This window comes from Mauremys mutica, chromosome 2 (genome assembly GCF_020497125.1).
Source record: "Mauremys mutica isolate MM-2020 ecotype Southern chromosome 2, ASM2049712v1, whole genome shotgun sequence".
NCBI classification, from domain to species: domain Eukaryota; kingdom Metazoa; phylum Chordata; order Testudines; family Geoemydidae; genus Mauremys; species Mauremys mutica.
In genome coordinates, this window is record NC_059073.1 from 220,786,741 (window position 1) to 220,811,683 (window position 24,943).

Here is a 24,943-nt window from a genome sequence, read left to right on the forward strand (position 1 = left end):
AAATATACAGTATTATGAGGCTGGAGCTTTACATGAATTAGGGCATGCCATTAACAACAGGTGCCTTTACACTGATGAACAATTCTTTTAAACAACATTAGAACACTACAGGCAAATCTTTTCCTTGGAAGTTAATACACTGCAAAGGTCACTGCTTAGCTTGTTCAGCATGCTATATTTCTGCAATAAAACAACACAAAAATGTAAATGATGGGACCCAGTTTAGCATACTATAATTGGAATAGGTCATTATTAAAATGTTTAGATAAGTGGTGGAATCATAACCTTTTATGCAGACTAGAGGAACAAGTTATGGGAAATGTATGGAGAGCCCAAAAGGCTGTATGACTCAAACTTCAAGCCACAGGCAGTTAAAATAGACAGTAAATCACTAAATCTCATCTTGGGTTTTTCAATTTTTTGTTGTTGTTTTGGTTGTTTCCATTTTTTGCTGACAGATGAAAAAGAGTAGGAGAACGTGAATAAGATTTAAATTACCATCTAGTTACTTTCTACTTCTACAGTGTATGCTGCCCAGCAACCAGTGTGTTTCATTCCTTATGCTTAAAAGGAATTGCCATTAAGTAGTCAGATTCCAATATTAGGAGGTAGTACTTTTTACCAAGGCTTCTTGGTAAAGACTACAGATGCATTTTAGAACTAGAGTACATTTGAACTGATACTGTAGTAGTCATCTTTAATGATCTAATCCTAACATCCAGTTTCATGCACAGGTATCATCAATGCCTCTGGGGAGTTTGTGAGAAAACATTTGATCTACACTCTTCCCAAAGGAGAATTGTGATACTACATTATAAGGACTCATTCAGTTGCAATAATTATTAATGTATCAGCTACATTCTAAAAGCTATAACTGTGATCCATTTATGGTCCACTGGCTCAGCGAGAAAGATAACTGAATATTGAAGAACAATGTTTAAAGAAACATTTTGAAGGAAATCGTAATTAAATTCACGGAGGTAAACAGAAAAAGGGTTATATGGCAACAGTGGTTACCAAAGGTAGATCATGGCAGACTAACCCAAATCTTTCTTTGAGGAGATGACTGGTTGTTTAAATAAAGGAAATGCAGTTAGATCTAAAACACTTGGACTTCAGTAAAGCATTTGATATACCACCACCTGGGAAATTATTAGTAAAATTAGAGAAGATGGGAATTAGTACAAGAATTGCAAGGTGGGTAAGGACCTGCCTAACAGAGAGAAGGCAATGGGTTGTGCTGAAAGGTGAACTATCAGACTAGAGGGAAGTTAGTAGCAGAATTCCTCAAGGATCAGGCTTTGGACCTATCTTAATGTGCTAATGAAATCTGTTATAAAGTTGGGAGGCACTGTCAATACAGAGGAGGGTGGGAATATTATACAGGAAGCACCAGCTGACCTTGAAGACTGGAGTAACAGAAATGGGATGACAGTACAGAGTGCAAGGTCATACAAGTAGGGGTCTTGGAGTAAGAATTTTTGCTGAAAGCTGGGGGCTCATCAGTTGAACTTGAAAGCAAGAGAGAGACCTGGGTATGTTTGTCAATCACAGGACAACAATGAGCCACCAGTGTGATGGGGCTGCAAAAAAGGATATACAATCCTAGGATGTACAGAAATGTGATTCATCCCATTATACAAGGCACTGGTAAGACCTCATTTAGAATACTGTGTATAATTCTGGTCACCCATGTTTAAGAAAGGTGAATTCAAACTGGTACAGGTGCAGAGAATAGCTACTAGGATGATCAGGGGAATGGAGGGCCTAAACTTATGAGAGGAGACTAAAAATTTGGCTGAGAGGAGATATGATTGCTCTCTATTAATACATTAGGGGGAGTAAACACCAGGGATAATGAAGAACTATTAAATGTAAAGGACAGTGTTGTCACAAGAACAAATGGGTATAAACCGGCCATGGACAATTCAGACTGAAAATCAGAAGAAGGTTTCTAGCTATCAGGTAAGTGAGGTTCTGGAGCAGCCTCCCAATAGGAGTTGGGGGAGAAAACAACATAAACAGTTTTAAGAGAGAGCCTGACACTTTTGATTGTTATTGTATGATCTGGTTGCATGTGGTGGTGAGGCGCAGGGCTCACATGGAAGTCCCTTTCTGTGCATGTCTTATGTTCCTAAAAGTTCATACTTCAAGGCTTCAGCTGGTCACCTGCAGGGGTCAGGCAGGGTCACCCCCATATATATTCTTGTTTGGTTATTTTTTTGTCTCCTTCCTCTGAAGGATCAGAGATTGCCACAGCTGGAGATGGGACACTGGGTGAGGTAGGCTAGTTCTCAGAGAGGTCACCAAACATTCTCTCTCTCTCACTTAGCTGGCTGGTTCTTGCTCACATGCTCAAGGTCTAACTGATCACCATATGCAGAGTTGGGAAGGAATTTTCCTGCCAGTCAGATTGGCAGCAGCTTTGTTGTTGTTGTTGTTGTTTTTCTCTTCCTATGCAATGTGAGATGAGCAAGTTGCTGGGTATATCTCACTTAATTAATTCCCTGTCATTGCCGGGGCCTCAGGCACTGGTACACCTGAGTCCCTCCTGCTCTCTGCCCATGGCACAGAATAGTTTAGTCTCCTAGAGGCTATAATACTTTGATCTAATTTCAGTGGTTGGGTTTAATATGTGGATACTAGATGGTCATGGTGGCCTGTGATATACAGGAGGTCAGATTGGGTGATCTGGTGGCCCCTTCTGGCCTGAAATCTTTATGATTAACAAGTGTCTGAGGTTAGCAAATTGGGTGTGTTGAACTTGTCTACAATCAATGGTCATTAGCCCAGTGCCACACTTGCAGAGGAGGTATTACCCTCCCAGCCACAGGTTTAGAATCAGCATATGCACATTGAAGATTTTGCTGATGGAACTCATTGTACATAGGCAAAAAGATGACCAGGGACAAAGAACTAGGTGAATACATATTTTATGAACTAGTTACTATTTGTGGAATTTTTTTACCACCCAAAAGTATCCTGTATTATACAAATTTGTTTTCAATCATGCTTGCAAGCTAGTAATCAAAGACAGACAGACAGATAGTGATGTTGATATTGCACTGAAACATAGCATCTCATATTAACTGCTTAGAAAGCATAGCAAAGGAGATACCTCTTGGGATTAAAAAAAAAAAAGAAAAGCACTCGTCAAGGGTCTCTTCTCTCTCCTCTGCTGGCCATCACAGGCATGTAAGTGCTGGCCGTTAAAATGTATGGGAAAATGAAGCTATGAGACAGGGACGTCAATGGTAATCCCTAGAAGACATGGCACTTATGTAGATAAAATCCAGTTAAGACTTTCCAACTCTGATGTCTTCATCCCAAGGCAGCTGGAAAGGAGATTCCTTGCTTTTTTCTGGCTTTAGAAAGTTACATCAAATATTAGAAACAATCTCGTTCTTTTATTCACATGCATTGAATTTCTCTTGACAGCTGGATAAAATCAGATGTTTAAGTGTCTGGGTCATTGCTGATTAGAAAATTATAATTACTGAAAATTTACCCCTCCCCTACTTACCAAAGTTACATCTCTACCTATGGGACTAAAATTAAAGACCAGCCCAATGTTTTCAAAAATGGCCACAAATTCTGGGTGTTAGTTTTGGGGTGTCCAAATTTAAACACCAGGTTTTCAAAGATGTTGAAATGGGTTTGGATAGCAGTGGCTGCCATTAAAACTCAGCATCTACCAAGCATGATCACACTGTAGTTTCTGAGTTACCACAGTTATTTCCTATGCTTAGAATAGGAAATAACTGTGGTATCTCAGAAAAAAACAGTGTGGTCATGTTTGGTAGATGCTGACTTTTTAACAGTCATCAGGGTATATGGTGAGTAGATGACCTCAGGAATGGACCGCCCTGTTAAGCTGCTGTGTGCACCTACAGTGCATAGATCATTGTGACTAGGATGAAGGGACAATCTGGAATCATGGTTGGATTAAGGAAATGGAGGGGCCTAGGTATACCAGACATGGGGTCCTCTGTGTCTCCATCCCCACATGGCGGACCTGCCTCCCGCTTTAAATGAGGGTGGAAAGGGGCCCACCTCTCTTCCTGGAGAGACAGGCATTAGCATGGCACCCTATTTGCATCAAGGTGTAGCAGCAGGGGCCCCCTCCCCTTGAGAGCAACAGGAGCAGCAGCAGGAATCCTTTCCCACCAGAAAGAGGCAGGGTAGCAGTAGAGTGGAGGCTCCCCAGTACTTATGCGGGTACTTAGGATATATATGCATGGGTGGGTGGGTAGACCAGGCCCGTCGCATTCTTCTCCTCCTGCCACACGCTGTGCTGGGGCGCTGTTGGCAGGGCCTCCAGAGCAGTGGGTTTTGGAGAGAACATCTCATTGACATGTATGAGGCAGTGACTCCTTTCCAAGGTAATATTTCAGGCTATCTGCCGATTAAGTCCTTGACTTGAAAATGCATCAAAATAGCTATTCCAGCATAGTTATTTTGGTATAAACCCCTGTGTGGATATTTATTCCAGAATAAGAGTGCCTTTTTCTGATTTAGCTTAATCCACTGGAGTATCTCCATGGGGTTTATACTGAAATTATTCCAGAATAGCTATTTCAGTGAATTTTACAAGCCCTCAGACAGACATTGCTGCATTAGTTGCATTTTATTCATCTTCTCAAGCTTTTTTCACAACTATGAGAGCTTGAAACGTAGATAAAACAAAAAGAAAGCTGGGATTCTGATGTAATAATATAACTCAAGGAGCTCCAGGCATGGACCTATAGTAGCTATGCCTTAATCATGACTGAAACTTGTCTTTCTTTGATTTTCTTCTGTGTTCTAGTCTTGAAAATATCTGTCACATAGGCCTACCAGTAATCTCTTTACTTGCTATTATAACTGTTATAGTTATGATATACTACTATGGCACTTCAGCAATTCACCTGCTGGCTGGATCTTTGTAAAATCATTGTTTCTTATTGTTTTTTAATTTGGTCGTCTTACATTTGATAAGATTTTAATTTAGATTTCTGTATCTCTTCTTGTGCAATAATAGGTGCATCTTACTATGAAAGGGTGCTCACTGAAGCACCCTGGTCACAGAAGTGTCTGCAACACTGTGAATACTACAGGCATGAGCGGCATTAATTAACCAGTTTCTGTTGGGGAAATTACTGACACGTGGGTGGTAACTGCTGGGCTAAAGAGATAGTTGGCTCAGTAACTGGGAGGATATATAACTGCAAAGAACAGGAAGTAAACAGAAGGTAAATTGTGAAAGGAGAGAAACTGAGTGAAGTACTGCAGGTGGAGCCTATCTTTGCTATGTCCTGCCATGCTGGGAAACTGAGGAATAAAGGTACATGTGGTGACAAAGAAACAGAATGTGTGTGTTTGTGACAAAGAAACAGAATGTGTGTGTTTGTGAGTAGGAGACCACGTTCCCATATTAGGAACAGACTTAGCCATGTTTTCTATATATTACTTACCCATTCCCAAACTTAAAAATAAGCAAGCCCCCACATTTTTTAAAATGTTGCCCTGGTTAAAAAATTCTTCTCGCTTATACTTGTGCACCCCTTTCCATTTCAGTGAAGTTACACTGATGTAGCTGAGATTCGAATTTGGCCGAATTATAGTTATGAATTTTGACCTACTTTGTGAGGGAATGGCCAAGGGAATGGCCAAGGACTGAAGTGATCATTATTTTCTATCTTGACCCAGCTTGTTGCCATGTATCATAATGAATGTCTAATTTTACAGAAGTATGCTATGGGAAAATATAGGTTTTTTCAATGATAAAAAATAGTAATTTCACTGGTGAACAAAATTGCAACTATTCTATCCGTATTAAAATCACAGGCAAACCATTCAGACATTGTGTGGGGGATTTTTAAAAATAAGGAAACAACAAAGCAGGGTATTTGGCAACGTAACATTTGCAGGCTTGTGTGGGGTGCACACGTGCATGGAAGAATGTCTGTGTGGAGCACTTGTGCATCTGTCTACATGAAGGCCTACACCTGTGTGCATTTGTGGATTTAATGAGCCACAACCCTAGGAATTCAAACCAAATCAAAAGGAACACCACTGAGATTTACAGGAGATCTAATTCTGGCCCCATGTTTCTATATGAAAAGAAATCTGAAACAAAACCTGATTTTTATATAAATCATATTATCTTGTCAAATCTGTGTATCCAACACAGGCTAAGTGGTATATTTCTTCCTCTAAATGCATGCACATAACCTCCACTAGTATTCATAGGAGTCATTGCCTTACACTGAGCAAACGTGCTATATACACTGAGTTTTTCCCTCGCCTTACAGTAGTATCACCCTTGTGCTGTACGCTACAGAAGAACCCAATCAATGCCCCACTAAAGTGCTAAAACAATATAGCACTAAAGAAAATGCTTCCCTATCACTTGCACACCAAAATAATATTTTTTCAAAACCATGTTTTTGCAGTTTTCTTTTGGTGTTCTTGATTTTTCGGGATGAGTAAGGTCTGCTTGCTGAATCTACGACACAGTTCTCTCCATTTGAGCAACACATTCCCAAGCTGCATATTTGTGGTTGGATAACTCCTGCATAGGGCGTTTGGCGTTTCCTGAGTATGGAGGAAAAAGGGAATCAGACTCCAGTGTTTAACTCATTTACTGCACTCAGATTTCCTGTTTTCAAATGTAAAGGGTTTGCAAAGAGTGCATAAAACTGCTTCAACTGCATAAAACTGATTGAAACTGCTGATTTCAGTAGTGTTAGTCCAGATTTAAACTTGTGTAAGTGGGAGGAGCATCAGGCATAGTGTGTATTTATGAAAAACGTGCCAATCCCTGTTTGGCTGAAGTTCATAACACATAAACCAACCCATAAATTTACTTCACTCCACAGCAACAGTAGTAAGCTAAACTTTTCACTAATCTGCATCTGTTCTGCAAAGGGCTATCTATTCACAGGTGAAAAGTGTTGAGGGGGATATATTTACTGAGTACTTATACTGCAATCTTCTAAAGCAGAGGACAGTTTTAATCTTAGAAAAAGTTACATTATGAAAAAAATCAAGTCAATCTAGAAACCAAGTTGAACACTTTACATCAAAAGCAGAGGACTGTGGAAAAATCTGTTTGAAGCGATAGCAAGAGATTGAACATTACAAGTTGGAAAACTGTTGTATGCGCTGTAAAGTTGGGGTGTTTTTTAAGTGAACTTAGTAGTTGGAAAAAGTGTTGAACTGAGATTCCCAAAGACTAAGGATGGGATTTTCAAAGACAAAGCACTACCCCAATTCTATTCCGATAGGCAATGATGAAACTCCCATTCACTTCAGTGAGACCAGATGTAGGCCAATGCTGAGTGCTTTTGAAAATTCCATCATAAATCCCTAATTATCCGCTATCCAGGTACAACATAAACAATGGCAATACAAGCTTCCCTCCATGTTACCCTGAGTGCTTGCGGGAGAAACACGTAGAAGGGTGAGAGAGCATTTTGATCTCCATATCAATTAATTTCTTTGACTCTACTGTTCATTGAGATGTCTGGTTTCTCTCTGAACAGGAACAAGATCACAAATTCATTTCACACTGGCTACCCAACAGCTTTCAGATAAGAACCTAAGACATTCCAGACTAGACCAGTCATCCTTCTGCTGTAAACCAGTATCCCTGCTATCCCATATCTATTACAGTAGGTGCTTTTAATAAGATGGCTCAACTACTTCATTCTTAATTTCCTAGAGGAAATGTAGGTAACTCATCTGATCCTGGAAACTTGCTGATATTTAAGTTAGCAGTTTGTTCCAGAATCTCCCTCATTTGAACCTCTGACAGTGTCTCAGCTTAAGAAAAGATTAAGTTTTGGGGTAGGTACAGTATCTCCCCACCATCCTTTGTAATCAGCAGTGGCTCCAGGCACGGCAAGCTGTGGGGGGCGCCCTGACAGTCCCTGCAAGGGCAGCAGTCAGGCTGCTTTCAGTGGTGCGCCTGTGGGAGGTCCGCCAGTCCCGCGGATTCAGCAGCAATTCTGTGGCAGGTACACCGAAGCCACGGGACCAGGGACCTCCTGCAGGCATGCCACCAAATCCGTGGGACCGGGGACCTCCTGCAAGCACGCAGCCAAAGGCAGCCTGCCTGCCATGCTTGGGGGAGCAAAAAAGCTAGAGCCACCTCTGTTTGTAATGAAGGCAGAGAGAAAGAAAACATTTTGCTTCCTTGCAATGTCCTTATCCTCCTCAATATTTCCCTTTGAAATAACAAATAGGAAAAAAAAATGTTCAATAGCAGCCCTTAAGGACTGGCTCTGGTGTCTGTCTGTCTTGGAGAAGAATCAGTGCTGTGATTCCCCATTAGCCTAGGGAAGGTCTGTTTAATGCAAACCCAGGACACAACTAAACGGGGGAGAGGATTGAAACTGGGAGTACTAACAACTGAATCGTAAGACACCATAGCAGGGCTCATAGTTGCTGAAGAACCCTGTGGCCTGGTAGAGTCAGTATAAGAAAGCAAACGGCAGAAGGGAGGGAGAGCCCAAGACCTTCAGTTTATAAATCTGAACCACACACTTTCCTCTTGCAGAAAATGCAGCTATAATATTTCATTGTAATTTAATTGGGAATTGTTATTGATTCAGGTCAGCACTGGATACATACTGTGCATAAGTACTGGGTAAGATAGTTAACATTTTTGCAAGATAAATAGAACTGTTTGACTGCAGAACACTTGCATCCTGTAGTATGAAACTTCTTTGGCAACTGGTGAAGAACCAACCCGATAATGGATGTGTGGAGTTCTTCATGAAATGCTGTGGAATGCAGCCAACTTCATTACAACGGAGTTCCTAGCTATTTCCATGTTGCTGAACACACTGGAGTTTTCAGGGAGTCACTGGTTGGTGCCCTAGCAGTAAGTGATGAAAATCATTTTGCAGGAGCCAATCCAAATATTTAACTTTATAGAAGACGTTGCTTGAAATTTTTTTCAGATAATTAAAGAATGGGGTTAAAATCAAGCTTGACAATTTCAATATTGACGTTCAAGTCCTAGCATCCTGCTTTGACATCAGAAAAAAGAAGTAAAGTTGACAGTCAACAGAGCTGATATTCACAAATATTTTCCAAATATGAAGAGAACCAACATGCAGGAGTTTGACTGGCTGAAAATTTCAGAAATTTCAATCATTAATAAAATAAAGCAACCACTTGTTGGATTCTGAATATCAGATAGTCCATTCATGTGCTATACTACATTTAAAAAGAAACAAAGGTCTATTAAACTTTTTACACAATAAAATAAAGAGAATTAAAAAGCTTTAGCTATGTACAAATATATATCACAGCACGAAGTGCACAGAGATAATACTCCTTCAGCACAGGTGCATGTCAGATTAGAAAGAGAAAGGATAGAAAGATGAATTCACAAAAAAGGAAGAGAGCTATAGGAAGGAAGGCAGCTAACAGACTTAATTGGTGTCTGATCAACATCCGGACCAGGAGCACTTACTGTAACCCTCACAAGAGATGGAAATTCTGTAAGGTTTTCCTTGCAGAGTTTCATTTTTGCTGGTCCCTTGCGGGAGGAGTTTGGTCAATCCCTGAAACCAACAGATCTGCAAAGGCTCTGAATCTCCATGAAGGTTCTTGTCTCTACATGGTACCCTCCAGCTGGACAAGGCTAGCTCCTATATCACTCCCAGTGCCGACAGTAGTCATACTCTGGCCTCAACATCTCCAGCTTCTGCAGAATTATGGGAAAGGAGTGAGATCATGGAGGTAAGTCCTCCTCTTTTGAAATTTCCCTGTCCCACTATGAAAGATTCTTGATACCTCTGCCAGCCATGCAGACAGAGAGGTCTATTTAGCATGGTTACTGGTGTGTGAATTAATGGCTAGTTTACTTTATTAGATTAAACATGATTATTATATTTTTGGTAGTGGTAATAATTAGCCTATCCTGTAGAGAGAGGCAGATTGAATCTCCCAAAAAACAATATTTTAAAACTTTGCTAACTCAAAAGAGAGTTATCCCTTTGGCTGATATTTGGTATAGATCCAGGCCCCAATCCTCTCTTACAACTGCAATGGAATCCCACCAACTCTATGCATATATAAGCATCTGTCTGTGTACATAAGAACAGCCATGCTGAGTCAGACCAATCGTCCATCTAGCCCACGGTCCGGTCTTCTGACAGTGGCCAATGCCAGGTGCTTCAGAGGTATTACACTAGACTTCTCATAGCATGTTCCTTGGTTTTATATGGCCCAGGCACATAGGCCATTCTCTGTTTAAGCATTTCTTCAACTACAATATATTTGCTGATATTTATGGTATGTGTGATGTTGAACTCCATATGCTTTATGAAAATATACTTATGAATGCGAATATGATGTAAATGAAAAATGCTTTATGCAAAAGGTCTCTTGTAAGGTATCATTACAAAGCTTATCATCTACCTAGTGTGTTCATCCTATTTGTATGCATGTATCATGCTTGTATCTGAAGCTAGAAATATGAAGTATAAGTCTGAGGTCCTATTGTAATTATGCAAAGTGTGGGCCATTAATGGTGGTTTAGAATCTTGATGGCTCCCATTGACTAGGACAATTGGTTGTAAATGGTTTATTTACCTACAAGCCTTCCTGTGTATGTGTGGGCCAGCCCATGGGTAAAGATGGATGAGGTCTCACAGGGATATGTGTAAAACAGATTTATTTGGGGTTTGGATCCCATTGGGACCTGGGTGTCTGGGTGGTGGAGGCAGGAAACCTGCAGAGCTATTTTCACTTAAAGCATGCAGCTTTCGGGGGGTGGCCCAGACCCTGGGTCTGTGTTGCAGCAGGCTAGTGTGTCTGGCTCAACAAGACAGGGTTCTGGAGTCCCAAGCTGACAGGGAAAACGGGCTCAGAGGTAATCTCATCACATCAGGTGACAGTCCCACGGGGGTCTCTGTGACCAAACCCATCACAGTATACACCGAGAGCAAACATGGATTTTTTTAAAATGTACAAAATATACATAAAGGAAAACAGAGGAAAAAATACCTTTCCAATTAAGTACAAAAAACTACATCATTGTACTAGGCGTAGCAGCATTAGTAAAACATGTTTACTTGGCAAATGTACTTAATATTCCGGACAGAACCCTTGGAGGGATTTCTGTGTTTCACTGGACTGTAGCACTGTGCTTCCAGCTGAAATCCAGTGCATATAATATTGGCCCCTTTCTTAGTGCAATCCCCTCCATAGCAGAGAGGCTGTGTAGAGCGCCCCTGCTTGACCCTTCTACACCAGGGTGGATTTTACCAAGAGGGAACAAAACTTAGAAATAAAAACAGGTTTAACTATATTAATTCCTTCATTGGAAACAATGTAGAAATGGCTCCTTGCTGTGTTAGTCTTGTTAGAATACGTTTTCCAATAGTGAGAGAACATTGAACATCAATCCATTAGCGTTTGACGTGTTTCAGTGGCAGCCATTTGAAACAAAATCAGACAAAGAGGCGTCCAAATGCTAGAACTCATAGAAAACGAATGGTCAAATCCAGGGAGGTGGCTCTGTTTATATATCAGTAGGATGAATAATTGCCATACTTGACTGAACTGATACAGATGACTCAATCCCCAGAAACTGCATTTTGTTTTCCAAATAAGATTTTCTGGATTTCCCTCAGAAAAAAAAGCTATAGAGAATCTCTTTCACAGTCTTGACACTGAATCAGATTTATCTCCAGGAAGAGTGAAATAATATATGCTACACTCAAAGTTTCAATGTATGTTTATTCACTGTGAGTGAAATTCACCCCTATAGAGGGCCAGCATAGGCACTCCTTACTTAAGTCTCATTTAAACCTTCAAAATAGGACTAGGTAGGACTTAAGTGCTGGAGCAGCCAGATGCTGGCCCTCTCCATAGGGGCGAGTTTCACCCCACTTCTATACGGCATTTGGCATACTGATGAATAAATACCACACACAAAAGGTTTTGATAATTTCTTTGACATTTTATTTTTTTATTTTGGTATTATTTGGGGGTCAATGTCCACTCTTCAATGAAGGTCAAAGACAGACTTCCTGGATTAGAGTCTCCATTATCGGAGGTTAAATTCTTCTCTTGTATCTTTGTTCCAACTTCTTCCAGTCCCAAAGATTGGCAGATAATATTCTCTTTCAGTCTGTCATGCAAATTGTCGTCTAACATCTGCAAGCCCTAGCATGCTTCTCCAGGCAGGTTTCCTTTCCCAGGCTCCTGATTTTTCAGTATTACAGTAGAACCTCAGAGTTATGAACACCTCGGGAATGGAGGTTGTTCGTAACTCTGAAATGTTCGTAACGCTGAAAAAAACGTTATGGTTGTATTTTCAGAAGTTTACAACGGAACACTGCCTTAACACAGCTTTGACACTTTACTATGCAGAAGAAAAATGCTGTTTTAACCATCTTACTTTAAATGAAACTAGCACAGAAACAGTTTCCCTACCTTTTCAAATCTTTTTTTGAAACGTTCCCTTTATTAATTATTTTTAGTAGTTTTAATTTAACACAGTACTGTACTATATTTGCCTTTTTTATTTTTTTGGGGGTCTCTGCTGCTGCCTAATTCCATACTTCTGGTTCCAAATGAGGTGTGTGGTTGACTGGTCAGTTTGTAACTCTAGTGTTCGTAACTCTGAGGTTCTATTGTATGATGTACTACTTTGTATGAAGTCAGCTGATTTTCCTTTAAACCCCAGTTTTCTAAATATGCTGATTTTTTCTATTGGGAGAAACATTCAGTTGTATATTTACTTTGACTTATACAAAATATTTAAAAAGCCTATTCCAGGACTCTAGGCACCTTGGCTAACTATTAAAAATACAATAAGCCCAATACGCACAAAAAGGTATGTAGCAATCTCCACAAAACCAGGAAAGAGAAAAACACCACTCCAGCCACAGATATCCCAGCGTACAAATCTTGGCCTTTGATGCAACGCTGCCAACTCAAATCCCTTGGCTTTGCAACATAGTCTAAAGAAATGTAATATTGTACCGCACTGACACGAGCATCTGCATTTTAAGAATGCCTTCCCTTTGCTATTTTCCAGCACAAGAGCTCTGCTATTGCTCCTCGTTATGCAGCTTGATTGCTACTGCCTCAAATCACCAGATATACATACATTATGGATTATCCCCCAGAAACAGCTATTCAGGATCAACCTTTACCACAGAACATATCTCCTGCCTTTGGTTTCCTTTTCAGGGGTCAACAAATGTCTCAGATTTCCTATATTTTAACAAGGAAACATAGCGTATCAGGGAAATAAAATCCCAGGATCCTCAGGAGGCATTCAGGTGCCTTATTTTGCCATTTTTTTCCTATTTGAAGCAAATATTTTTATTACAATATGTCAGTAAAAACTAAGAGCCAATAAAACTGTATAATTTGCATTGTGGGACTCTATTAAAGAGGACAACAAGGAACCTTACAACAGTTATTTTAAGGCACAGTGGTTTACAATTCAGTAGCAGGTACCTGAGCCTCATATACTGCATAGCTTTTTTTTTTCTAGCATGGTACAGTCGAACCCATTTATCTCGACCTCGGTTAACTTGCCAATCCTATTAACTCGAGGTTTTACAAGTGGAACCGCCAAACTCCCTCTTTATCTTATGGGTTTCTCATCCGTTATGTCGATTTGCCCAACCCTAATATCTCGAGCCCGGCTCCCCGCGTCCCCAGCCGCCCGCTCCCTGGCTCTCCAGCCGCGCGGTTCCCCAGCCGCCCGCTCCCCGCGTCCCCAGCCGCCCGCCCGCCCCCGCATACCCGGTCCCTGCCCGGCCCCGCCCGCCCGGCCCCGCATACCCGGTCCCTGCCCGTCCCCGCCCGCCCGGCCCCGCATACCCGGTCCCTGCCCGTCCCCGCCAGCCCGACCCCGCATACCTGGTCCCCGCTTTGCCTGCCGCCTGCCCGCCCGGCTCCACTTCGCCGGTCCCCGCTTTGCCGCCCGCCCCTCCGCCCGGCTTCGCTTCGCCGCCCGCCCGCCCAGCCCCGCATACCCGATCCCTGCCCGTCCCTGCCAGCCCGCCCCGCATACCCGGTCCCTGCCCGTCCCCGTCCCCGCCTACCTGGTCCCCGCTTTGCCTGCCGCCTGCCCGCCCGGCTCCGCTTCGCCGGTCCCCGCTTTGCCGCCCGCCCCTCCGCCCGGCTTCGCTTCGCCGCCCGCCCGCCCGTCCCCGCATACCCGGTCCCTGCCCGTCCCCGCCAGCCCGGCCCCGCATACCCGGTCCCTGCCCGTCCCCGCCCGTCCCCGCATACCTGGTCCCTGCTTTGCCTGCCGCCTGCCCGCCCGGCTCCGCTTCGCCGGTCCCCGCTTTGCCTGTCACCTGCCCGCCCGGCTCCGCTTCGCCGGTCCCCGCTTTGCCGCCCGCCCCTCCGCCCGGCTTCGCTTCGCCGCCCGCCCGCCCGGCCCCGCATACCCGGTCCCTGCCCGGCCCCGCCAGCCCGACCCCGCATACCCGGTCCCTGCCCGGCCCCGCCAGCCCGCCCGTCCCCGCATACCCGGTCCCTGCCCGTCCCCGCCCGGCCCCGCATACCTGGTCCCCGCTTCGCCTGCCGCCCGCCCACCCGGCTCCGCTTCGCCGCCGCCCGCCCACCCGGCTCCGCTGCGCCGCCGCCCGCCCGTCCGCCCGGCTCCGCTTCGCCGCCCGCCCGGCCCCGCTTCGACGCCGCCCGCCCCCGCATACCCGGTCCCTGCCCGTCCCCGCCCGCCCGGCCCCGCATACCCGGTCCCTGCCCGTCCCCGCCAGCCCGGCCCCGCATACCTGGTCCCCGCTTTGCCTGCCGCCTGCCCGCCCGGCTCCGCTTCGCCGGTCCCCGCTTTGCCGCCCGCCCCTCCGCCCGGCTTCGCTTCGCCGCCCGCCCGCCCCGGCATACCCGGTCCCCGCCCCTCCCCTCCCTCACCGTCATACCCGGTCCCTGCCCGTCCCCGCCCGCCCCGGCATACCCGGTCCCTGCCCGTCCCCGCCCGCCCGGCCCCGCATACCCGGTCCCTGCCCGTCCCCGCCCGGCCCCGCATACCTGGTCCCCGCTTCGCCTGCCGCCCGCCCACCCGGCTCCGCTTCGCCGCCGCCCGACCGTCCGCCCGGCTCCGCTTCGCCGCCCGCCCGCCCGCCCCGGCATACCCGGTCCCTGCCCGTCCCCGCCCGCCCATCCCCGCATACCCGGTCCCTGCCCGTCCCCGCCTGCCCGCCCGGCCCCGCATACCCGGTCCCTGCCCGTCCCCGCCCGCCCGGCCCCGCATACCCGGTCCCTGCCCGTCCCCGCCCGGCCCCGCATACCTGGTCCCCGCTTCGCCTGCCGCCCGTCCGCCCGGCTCCGCTTCGCCGCCCGCCCAGCCCCGCATACCCGGTCCCTGCCTGTCCCCGCCGCCCGGCCCCGCTTACCCGGTCCCCGCTTCGCCTGCCGCCCGCCCGCCCGCCCCGCTTACCCGGTCCCCGCTTCGCCTGCCGCCCGGCCCGCTTACCCGGTCCCCGCTTCGCCTGCCGCCCGCCCGCCCGCCCCGCTTACCCGGTCCCGCTTCGCCTACCGCCCGGCCCGCTTACCGGGTCCCGCTTCTTTGGCTGCCCGGCTCCGGGTCCCCGTCCCGCTTCGCCGGATCCAGCCACGTGCAGGCACCGCGGTAAGGGGGCAGGGAGGGGGTGTTGGAGAGAGGGCAGGGGAGTTCAGGGGTGGGGGGGTGGATAGGGGTTTATCTCGATCATCGGTTATCTGGACTATTTTTGGCAAACCCCTAGGCCGGCGACATAACAGGGTTCAACTGTAATAATGTATATAGGTAAAATTTAAGGTTAAGATTTTAATTAGGGTTGCCACCCATCTGGCTTTAACCCAGACAGTCTAGTTTTTGGCTTGTGTGTCTAGGTGCTATTTAGAGTTGCCAGGTGCCTTTTTTTTTTAAACCAGAAAGTCCAGTCGAGAAGGGGACCTGGCAGTGTCCAGTCAGATGTACTGACTAGCCACCAAAAGTCCGGTTACCGTGGGGTGGGGAGAGGTACCGGGTCATTAACCCACGCCAGTCCCTGCTCAGCCAGGGCCGTCTCCTACCTGCAGGCAGGCTCCAGCTGCTCCCATCCTAGCCCTGAAGCAGAAGGAGCCCAGCTGAGGGAGGGAAGTGGAAACGATCCAGTGAGTGACAGGGGTAGGGGGCGAGAGGAGCAAGCGAGGGGGATGAGGCCTTGAGGAAAAGGGGGGGAGGGCATGGCATTGAGGGAGGAGGCACAGAAGGGGTGGGGCTTTGGGGAAGAGGCAGGGCAATGGCTTAGGGGCCTGATTACCAGCAATTAGAAAGGTGGCAACCCTAGTTTTAATCCACCAAATTCCTTAAAGTGAATATTCAAATTTACAGGTGGAGATGATTTTTTTTGGATTCTGAGAGCCCTATCCCGCCTAATTGGAAATGGTGGACCAGCAGTAATAAGAAAGAGGATGAATAATGGGTTAGGTGCATTGAGGGGACTAGCAAACTAGTTCATTTACTATGTATCTAATACTACTCTTGGGGGAAGAAAAAATTATTACGCATACAGAATGGGTATTGTTGGAGTTTATGCTAAACCACAAACTCCTCACAGCAACCCCCCTTCATGTTGATATAGGACAATTCACCGAAGGCGGTATTTCATCCAACTGCATGTTCCCATCTAATTGGGTCTTAAAGCAAGCAAATTGCTGGGAGATTTCAAATGTGACTCTCACAAAACCTCTGAAAAACATAATCCAGTGACCTCCAGATACAATCATTATTAAATTATGTCAATGGAATTGAACCAGGTTGCCAGACTTCTTTAAAGAAATACAGATGCAACAAACTTACATTAAATTCAGTCATTTAACTCCTCCAAACAGACCCACTAGGCTATTAAATGAAGAGTAATCCAAGGCACATTAATAGGCAATTACCCAGTGCACCACAGATTAAGGCATCTTCCTGATTGCTATAGAACTCAAACTCTGTTTGCTTATAAAGTTCTTAAGGGAATGCAACAGGCTATATAGAACATCACAAAATAACTTCCATACAGAACAGAGTTCTCAAGAACACTGATGAGCCAACAGACAAATAAGCATTGAAGTAAACCAAACCAACCCTTGGCATTTGCACTACACAGGGGTAGGCAACCTATGGCATGTGAGCTGATTTTCAGTGGCACTCACACTGCCCGGGTCCTGGCCACCTGTCCAGGGGCTCTGCATTTTAATTTAATTTTAAATGAAGCTTCTTAAATGTTTTAAAAAACTTATTTACATACAACAATAGTTTAGTTATATATAATAGACTTATAGAAAGAGACTTTCTAAAAAGGTTAAATGTATTACTGGCACGCAAAACCTTAAATTAGAGTGAATAAATGAAGACTCAGCACACCACTTCTGAAAGGTTGCCGACCCCTTCACTACACAGACTGAATAACACCATCACAACACAGGGAAAGAAAGCAGAAACAAAAAACTTGCTCTTACCTTTGCCATCTGGGCCTGAACGCCATTTGCTTTAAGAGATGCTACCGCTTTCTGTGCCGCTGCTGGACTGTCAAAATCTACAAAACCATAGCCTAAAAAAAATACAGAAGTCTTTGTTAATATCTATAAACAACCTCCCATTTTTTGTCAAACTCTTCTCAGATTCTTCTAACCGATTCCTCTCCTGACACTCAGCAGCCGCCACGTCTGTATTCCTTTCATCTTCACTTTCCTTAAATCAATGGTACTTAAAGAAATGGCTAGTTCTCTATCAAGGACTGTTTCAGGGAGCTCTCTCTGAGCACCCAGCAAGGCTAGACATGGGGAGATAATCTTTCACTTTTAAAATGGCTGCTTTACAGCCCAGTTATTTTCAATAGCTTGGTTTATCAAATTAGTCAGCTGGTTTGTACAATACACTTCCTATTATTACCCTTCCCTCGCTCCCCCTCTACTCCCCTCCACAGCCCCTGGCAATCCTTTCTTCTTTGGTGACCAGGGCTGGGATTTTCAAAGAAACATAAGAGCATTAAGCATCCAGCTCCTATTGAATTACAGACTTCTACATTCAGATATTGAAGTGCCTATAGGTGCATATAGGTACCTAGGGAGATTTACAAAAGCTCCCAATACTTTTAAAAATCTGCCCCAGGGCTCTTAACTCCCTTAGAGTCCTTTGAAAATATTCCAGCCCATATCTTGCTAAGAGGTTACAACACAGGTATATGCTTCTTGGAGAGAGTTTGCAACCACAGCTAACCTCCCTGCAGACTGCAGGGCTGAAACCAAATTGCCTGTAAGCTTTAATAATATTAGCACTAGCATGTTTATAGCAGAACGGCTCCTCTGCCAGCATCTCCATTTACTAGGTCAATAAGTACAATACAGTAGGCAGCCACAAATATGTGGATTTCCTGCTGTATCAGGCTTTTTTATTTCTTTTGTCAGCCTTTCCCCTGTTAATGTGTGAGCACCCCGGCCTTTCCCCTATTAATGTTCTCCACCCCACGCCGCCAAAACAGTATGTGGACACCTCACCACCCAAAGCCTGAAGACACTTTTGATGTGCACGCCCCACTCTAGGCAATGGTTAGTCCAATGTAAAAAGAACCTGTCACCCAAAGTTTCTCTCACGCTAAAATCTTATTTGACAAGTTTTAAGCTTTAAAAAAATGAAACAAAAACAGCCAAGATAGTTACTACAAAAAAAACAAACAAAAAAACCACACCACTAAGAAACTAAAGAAGGATTTTGAGGCATTGCTTTAATAACGTCCTCCATTCCTGAATCTCTCTGTTCTGTTTTCTCCTAATCTTTTTACTTTTTTTTCATTATTATTATTATTTAAAACATTCGTACACCTCTAGGGAAGCCTTTGGAACAACGGTGCATTGTGACAGTATGCTCCACAACATTGCCATGAAAAAGTGCAACAGAATTCAATTATCACTTTGGTTTTTGTTTTTAATTAACTATTTAATTTTCTCCCCTCTGGTTCCTCCTCTTCCCTCTCACTCAGCATGTTATGCAGCAATGAACTTGTTACACACAGCAGTGCACTTCACAATGCTCTCAAAAATGCTCTGCAGAGTAGCTGTGAAGTTTACATTTCTAACTCACTAAGAAAGCCATGAAGACACATGGTTCTTCCTTGGATTTCCACAGAGCCTTTGTTTGCGGGGTGATACAAGTGCACAAACTCAGAGCCAAGGAGAAGAAATGGAGAATGGTTCCTGGGAGGAGACAAGAGCAGACGTAACTTCACAGTCTCACAATACAAGTCACCCTGACTTGACTCTAAAGCTGCCAACAGACCCTGAAGCCCACCAGGAAGCCAGATACCACCATGAAAGCTTAGACAGATCGGGTATTGGGATGGCCTGGAATGAGTATGGGAACCAACCTATTCTTAGGAGGTGGAGTACTTGTTATTGATAGAAGATTGCATCTTCCCCTCTATCTCAACATGTTCATGTCTTTGTGCAGGGGAGAAATGCTAAAACTATCTTTTAGATGTTGACACTGTAGAAACTGGGAATGGAAGAATTGGAGATTTAAAGTACCGCAGGTTTATACTGCAGGATTCATATGTGCAAGGTAAGTGATTTTTAATAAGACTTTCTACACAATGTTATACAGAAAAGAGTGTGCATCCGATTTAGTTCTATCAGTAAATTTACATTAGCATCTCTAGGTTTGGGATGTTTTGAGAGAACACGCTATAGATAGCAGGTATATGTAATGTAGTCAATCAATCAATAAAGATGTAAGTCAGTCCACAAGGTTTAATTGTATGAATAGCCTCTATACGCTTATTCTAATGGTCACAAAATACCCAAGTGTAGTCATAGAACCATATCCTCCCATTAAAGTCAATAAGGCAAAAACTGTATGCCTTTGGCCAGAGCCAGTTGTTCATTATATATACTTTCATTAATGATGTTAGTTTAATTGTGAAGTAGTTATTGTTCCATCCCTCCAGTTAATTCACATTCCAAGTACTACTCTTATCTTCACCTCTCAACGTCCCTCCACCCCACACAGAACATCAGGGTAAAACTGCAAGGCTAAAAGCAATCCAAAGAGCAATCACCTACAAGCCATGTTCCCAGGCTGCTTCAGCATTCAAGCATCCTTACCAGAGTTTGCAATGCTATGCAGCATAATGGCATACATGTTAATATCCTTCTCACCACTTATGTTGGCTGTTAAAATGTGGGTATGTCTACATTACAAGCACTACAGCAGCACAGCTATGGTGCTGCAGCTATGCCACAGTGTAGACATTTGATACAGTGACAGAAGGGTTTTTTCCATCACTGTAGTAAATCCACTCCCTCAAAAGGCAGTAGCTATATCGATGGACACTGACCCTACTGGTGTCTACACTGGGGCTTAGGTTGGCCTAACTACATCTCTCAGGGTGTGAATTTTAGGTGTAGACCAGGCCTCAGTGACTATGCTGGTCTATTTCACTTTTGTTTATAAATGTAATCACAGTTTCATTTTCTAGTGTCATACACTCACAAAGTAAAGTGACTGTATATATTTTATAGAAATACCCTTCCTCTTTTACCCCCACATTCCATTCCCTACCTTTTTGCTCCTAGCCATAAACTTGGACAGTCAGCTCTCTATTTATTTCCTATGCTATTAAGCACCTAGTAAAATGGGGCTCTGATGATTAATTAGGACTCCTAGCTACTACTGTCATATAAAAATGAAGCAACAATAATAACGCAACAAACACAACAAATCTATTTTCACTGTTTTTTTAAAAATCTCATTCCTTTTTGTTTTTATTATACTCTAATTAAAAAATAAACAAACTACCTACTAAAAAGTTTCATTAAAGGCTAAGGATCAAATTCATCCCTGTTAAGTCCTTTGACTTCAGTGTAGTTACACCAGGGTGATTTTGGCCCTCCAACACTAGAACTAAATTGGTGGGTGCCTGGTTTTATAGAATGACATATACTACTAGCATGTAAATGCAATCACAAACAACAAGACGAGACTATCCATAATCATTGCCAATCCTTTCCTCTGAGAAATAAAATGACTGTAATTTTCTTTGGCTTGATGCCATCAAAGCTAAATAATTAAGTTTAAGGAATACAAACGGTGAGCCTGTACCTATGGGGGGACAAAACAGCTAAGCATCAGCAAGCATAAGTTTATGGGTTGCTTCAGTAAGTGCTACCTGAACACACAGGCAGGCACTAAACATCTATGTCTCCTATAACCTAAACAGCTGGGGGCCTCCTGGTCTCAGTTTCTCAATTCCATAATTAAGCTTGGCAGCAGGTTCAAATGAATTAAAACTGAATGTCACTGTTTCCTCAACAAATCCCTCATCCTTGTTTTTCTTACTTGTCAGAAGAAGACCAGCAGAACAGCAATTAGTGGTAAGCAGTGCAGTGAAAAAGAACCAAATATACACTAATTAGGTCACTCACCAAACACATTCATTTCATTGGCAGATTTAATCAATGTTTTCCTGAAATGCCTTAAATCTCCTATGCTAATTTAAAGTTTTGTTATTATTGTTGCTTTAAACACAGATGGGATGCCTGGGGATTTTCAATTGCTTTTTCCAAAACCATTTCTAAATAACAACCTCTTCAAATACTGCCCCATTAATATTTAGGTTCTGGTTTTAGGAAATGGGCTACATTTTGTGCCTACAAATACACTGTGCTTTTAAAACACTGCAGGTACACCACTACCCCGATATAACGCAACCCAATATAAGGTGGGTGCGCATACAGGGCGGTAAAGCTCTGACATGCTGCTCTGAACAGCATGTTAAGAGTGCTGGGCCAGGCCGGGGCTGAGGGGTTCGATAAGGGGCAGAGGGTCTTGGGGGCGGTCAGGGGCTCCCCCCCCCAGGGTCTGGGGGGCAGGAGTGGTGGGAGGGCACTTTTGGGGGCCCTGCAGTCCCAAAGTGGCCCAGGGGATTAGTGGAGGGCCAGGAGCAGCCCGCTCTGCTTCCCTCGCCCCAGCGCCTGCCGTGTTGCTTGGGGGAGGGGACTTAGGGGAAGGGATCTCCCCTGCACTCACCAGCAGCAGTGAAAGCGGAGCAGCCCGGCCCCAGCCTGCTCCACTCCACCAGCTCCCAGCCACAGCACTCCGCTTCCTGCCACAGGTGAGTATGGGGGAGCATCTTTTCCACAACCTCCCTGCATTCACCTGCGGTGGGAAGCAGAGCGCTGCGGCGGGGAGGTGGCAGCGTGGGGCAGGCTGGGGCCATGTCACTCCGCTTCCTGCCACCAGTGAGTGCAGAGGGCGTCCTTTCCCCAACCTCCCCGCACTCACCAGCGGCAGGAAGCAGAGCAGCCCAGTGCCAGCCAGCTCCATTCTGCCAGCTCCCAGCCATGGCGCTCCACTTCCCACCGGGCAGGTGACTGCAGGACCTTTCCCCAGCTGCCTCGCAGCGACACGGCTGGGGCTGGGGCAAGGAAAGCGGAGCAGGCTGGGGCCACGTTGCTCCACTTCCCGGCACAGATGAGTCGGGGGGGAGGGGCATCCTTTCCCCAACCTGCCCGCACTCACTGATGGCGGGAAGCGGAGCGCAGCAGCTGGGAGGTGGCAGAGTGGAGCGGGCTGGGGCCGAGCTGCTCTGCTTTCACTGCTGCCAGTGAGTGCCTGTCAGGGGTCCTGGGGGTGATTATGGACAGAGGTCTCTGGAGGGGGCAGTCAGGGAACAAGGAACATGGGGGGGCAAAAGCAAGTTTGATATAACACGGTCTCACCTATAACGCGGTGAGACTTTTTGTCTCCCAAGGACCACGTTATATCGGGGTAGAGGTGTATATTATATTCTCTTCTATGTCAAACTATGGATTGTCCCCACAAATCAGGTAGCTAGACAAAACACTAAACATTTCAAGACACTACCCACAATTAACTCACAAGTGGGAACCAAATACAAGTATTCTCCCATTGGTGCACAAATACAGTTCCCATCAAGTCTCTTGGGATTTTTGCACATACACTGGTATGAGAGTAGATCTGCTTGCATTTAAAAATCTCCGTTTGGTGTGTTACGTAGTATTTTTGCTAATTCTGGGAGCTATGTTACTAATTGTAGTTCTAAGGGCCCAATGGGAGTAGAGAATGGTCAGCACTCTATAAGGTCATTTCCCAAATGTGTATCACAGCAAAGGTCTATGTAGTATTTTTTCAGCATTTCTTCATGGGCAGGTTGCACTGCAGACTCAGATTCTGTTTGAAATCCCTGGGCTAAACTATAGTATTTAGCCAAAATCCTGCTGTTGGCGGGTGGGCGGGGGAGTTGAATGGACCCAATACACAAATAGGCCACAGGACAAGTGTTGTTTTTTGCAAAGAAACAGATACAGAGCTGTGCTGCTGCAGAGGGGGCATCAGGAAGATTTCTACTTCAGGGAGATAGAATTTCTACATCTCCCAGAGCTCCCCAAATGCTCAGGGAGTGTAAGAATAATGCACCACAGACCTTTAAAACGTGCAGTTTACTCTTCCCAATTCGAATGCTCATGTCTGCTGGCTGCTGCATACATGGGGATGTAGCACTGGCTCCGCCCACTACCTTTTTCAGTGAGATGCTCTCAGGAACAAAACAGGCTACAATTCAGGACAGCTCTTATGTAGGTCAGGCAAAGGGGAGGTGACTCCTTACTCCCTCCCCCTTACATAGTTGCACAAGGGCTAGCTACAATCTAACTCTGTGTTTCTGCAGAAAGGAACCTGTTTTCCAGGAAAGTTATAAGCTCTTCAAGCCTAATAGGTCTGGACTTTTTCTTTGATTTTTTTTTTCAAAAATCATCAATAAAATCAAAAGGGGAGTAAACAAACAAAACAAAAATACAAAACCGTACATCAACGTAACATTAAAGTCACAAACTGAAAGCTTAAAAACTAAGGAAATGACCAAGCAAAGGTTCTCAAAATAATGCTAATTCATTCACATTGCACCTGTGTAATGTAAATTAAAAATGTGTGCCCGAATACTAATATTTATTGTTCCATGTGCTCCATAAAAATAGATGTGCAAAATGTGTGTACTAAGGTTACTATGAAAAACTTAACTCTTTAATTTCCTGACTTTCCACCCTTTACATTCATGGCTGAAATCCTGGCCTCACTGAAGTCAATGCCAAAACTCCCACAAAACCCCTGAATGGAAAAAAATGTGATTTAGGCTGCAAGATTTGGCAATGACAGTTTTATAGTTGACCACATAATTGTTGTTCTGTCCCCTGGTCCATACGTCCTCTGCACTGAACGAGGCGGGGGAGCTATAAAAGTATTATTTACTTTAAAACTGTATGGTAATGAATATACAAAGAGGGCAGAATAAAGGTAAAATAAAAATGTAATTGTAATTCTAGATTTTCTAACTTTTAAGTGCTTGGTTTTGCACCCTTAATAATGTTCTTTTAACATGGTTGTTTCAATGTGTAATTTCCTGGATGTTTTTTGTTTTTAAAGAAAGGATAGCAAATATGGCAGGCGACATGCTTGGCTTAACAGTGAAATCTTCGGTGAGCTTAAACACAAAAAGGAAGCTTAGAAGAAGTGGAAACTTGGTCAGATGACTAGGGAGGAGTATAAAAATATTGCTTGAGTATGCAGGGATGTAATCAGGAAGGCCAAAACACAACTGGAGTTGCAGCTAGCAAGGGATGTGAAAAGTACCAATAAGGGTTTATACAGGTATGTTAGCAACAAGAAAAAGGTCATGGAAAGTGTGGGACTCTTAATGAATGGGGGAGGCAACATAGTGACAGATGATGTGGAAAAAGCTGAAGTACTCAATGCTTTTTTTGCCTTAGTCTTCACAGACAAGGTCAACTCCCACACTGCTGTCCTGGACAACACATTATGGGGAAGAGGTGAGCAGCCCTCAGTGGTGAAAGAACAGGTTAAGGACTATTTAGAAAAGCTGGACATACACAACTCCATGGGTCCCGATCTAATGCATCCAAGGGTGCCAAG

General features: G+C 44.7%; 1 protein-coding gene across 9 annotated transcripts in view; it reads right to left on the bottom strand.

Moving 5' to 3' along the window:
- The window catches only part of RBMS3 (RNA binding motif single stranded interacting protein 3), a 939,633-nt gene that overhangs the window by 319,354 nt on the left and 595,336 nt on the right, over positions 1-24,943 (bottom strand). For all 9 annotated transcript variants that reach the window (XM_045008010.1, XM_045008014.1, XM_045008013.1 and 6 more), the window contains one exon: positions 17,461-17,552. In XM_045008010.1, coding sequence (XP_044863945.1) covers positions 17,461-17,552 — 92 coding nt within the window. The remainder of the gene's footprint in view (positions 1-17,460; positions 17,553-24,943) is intronic.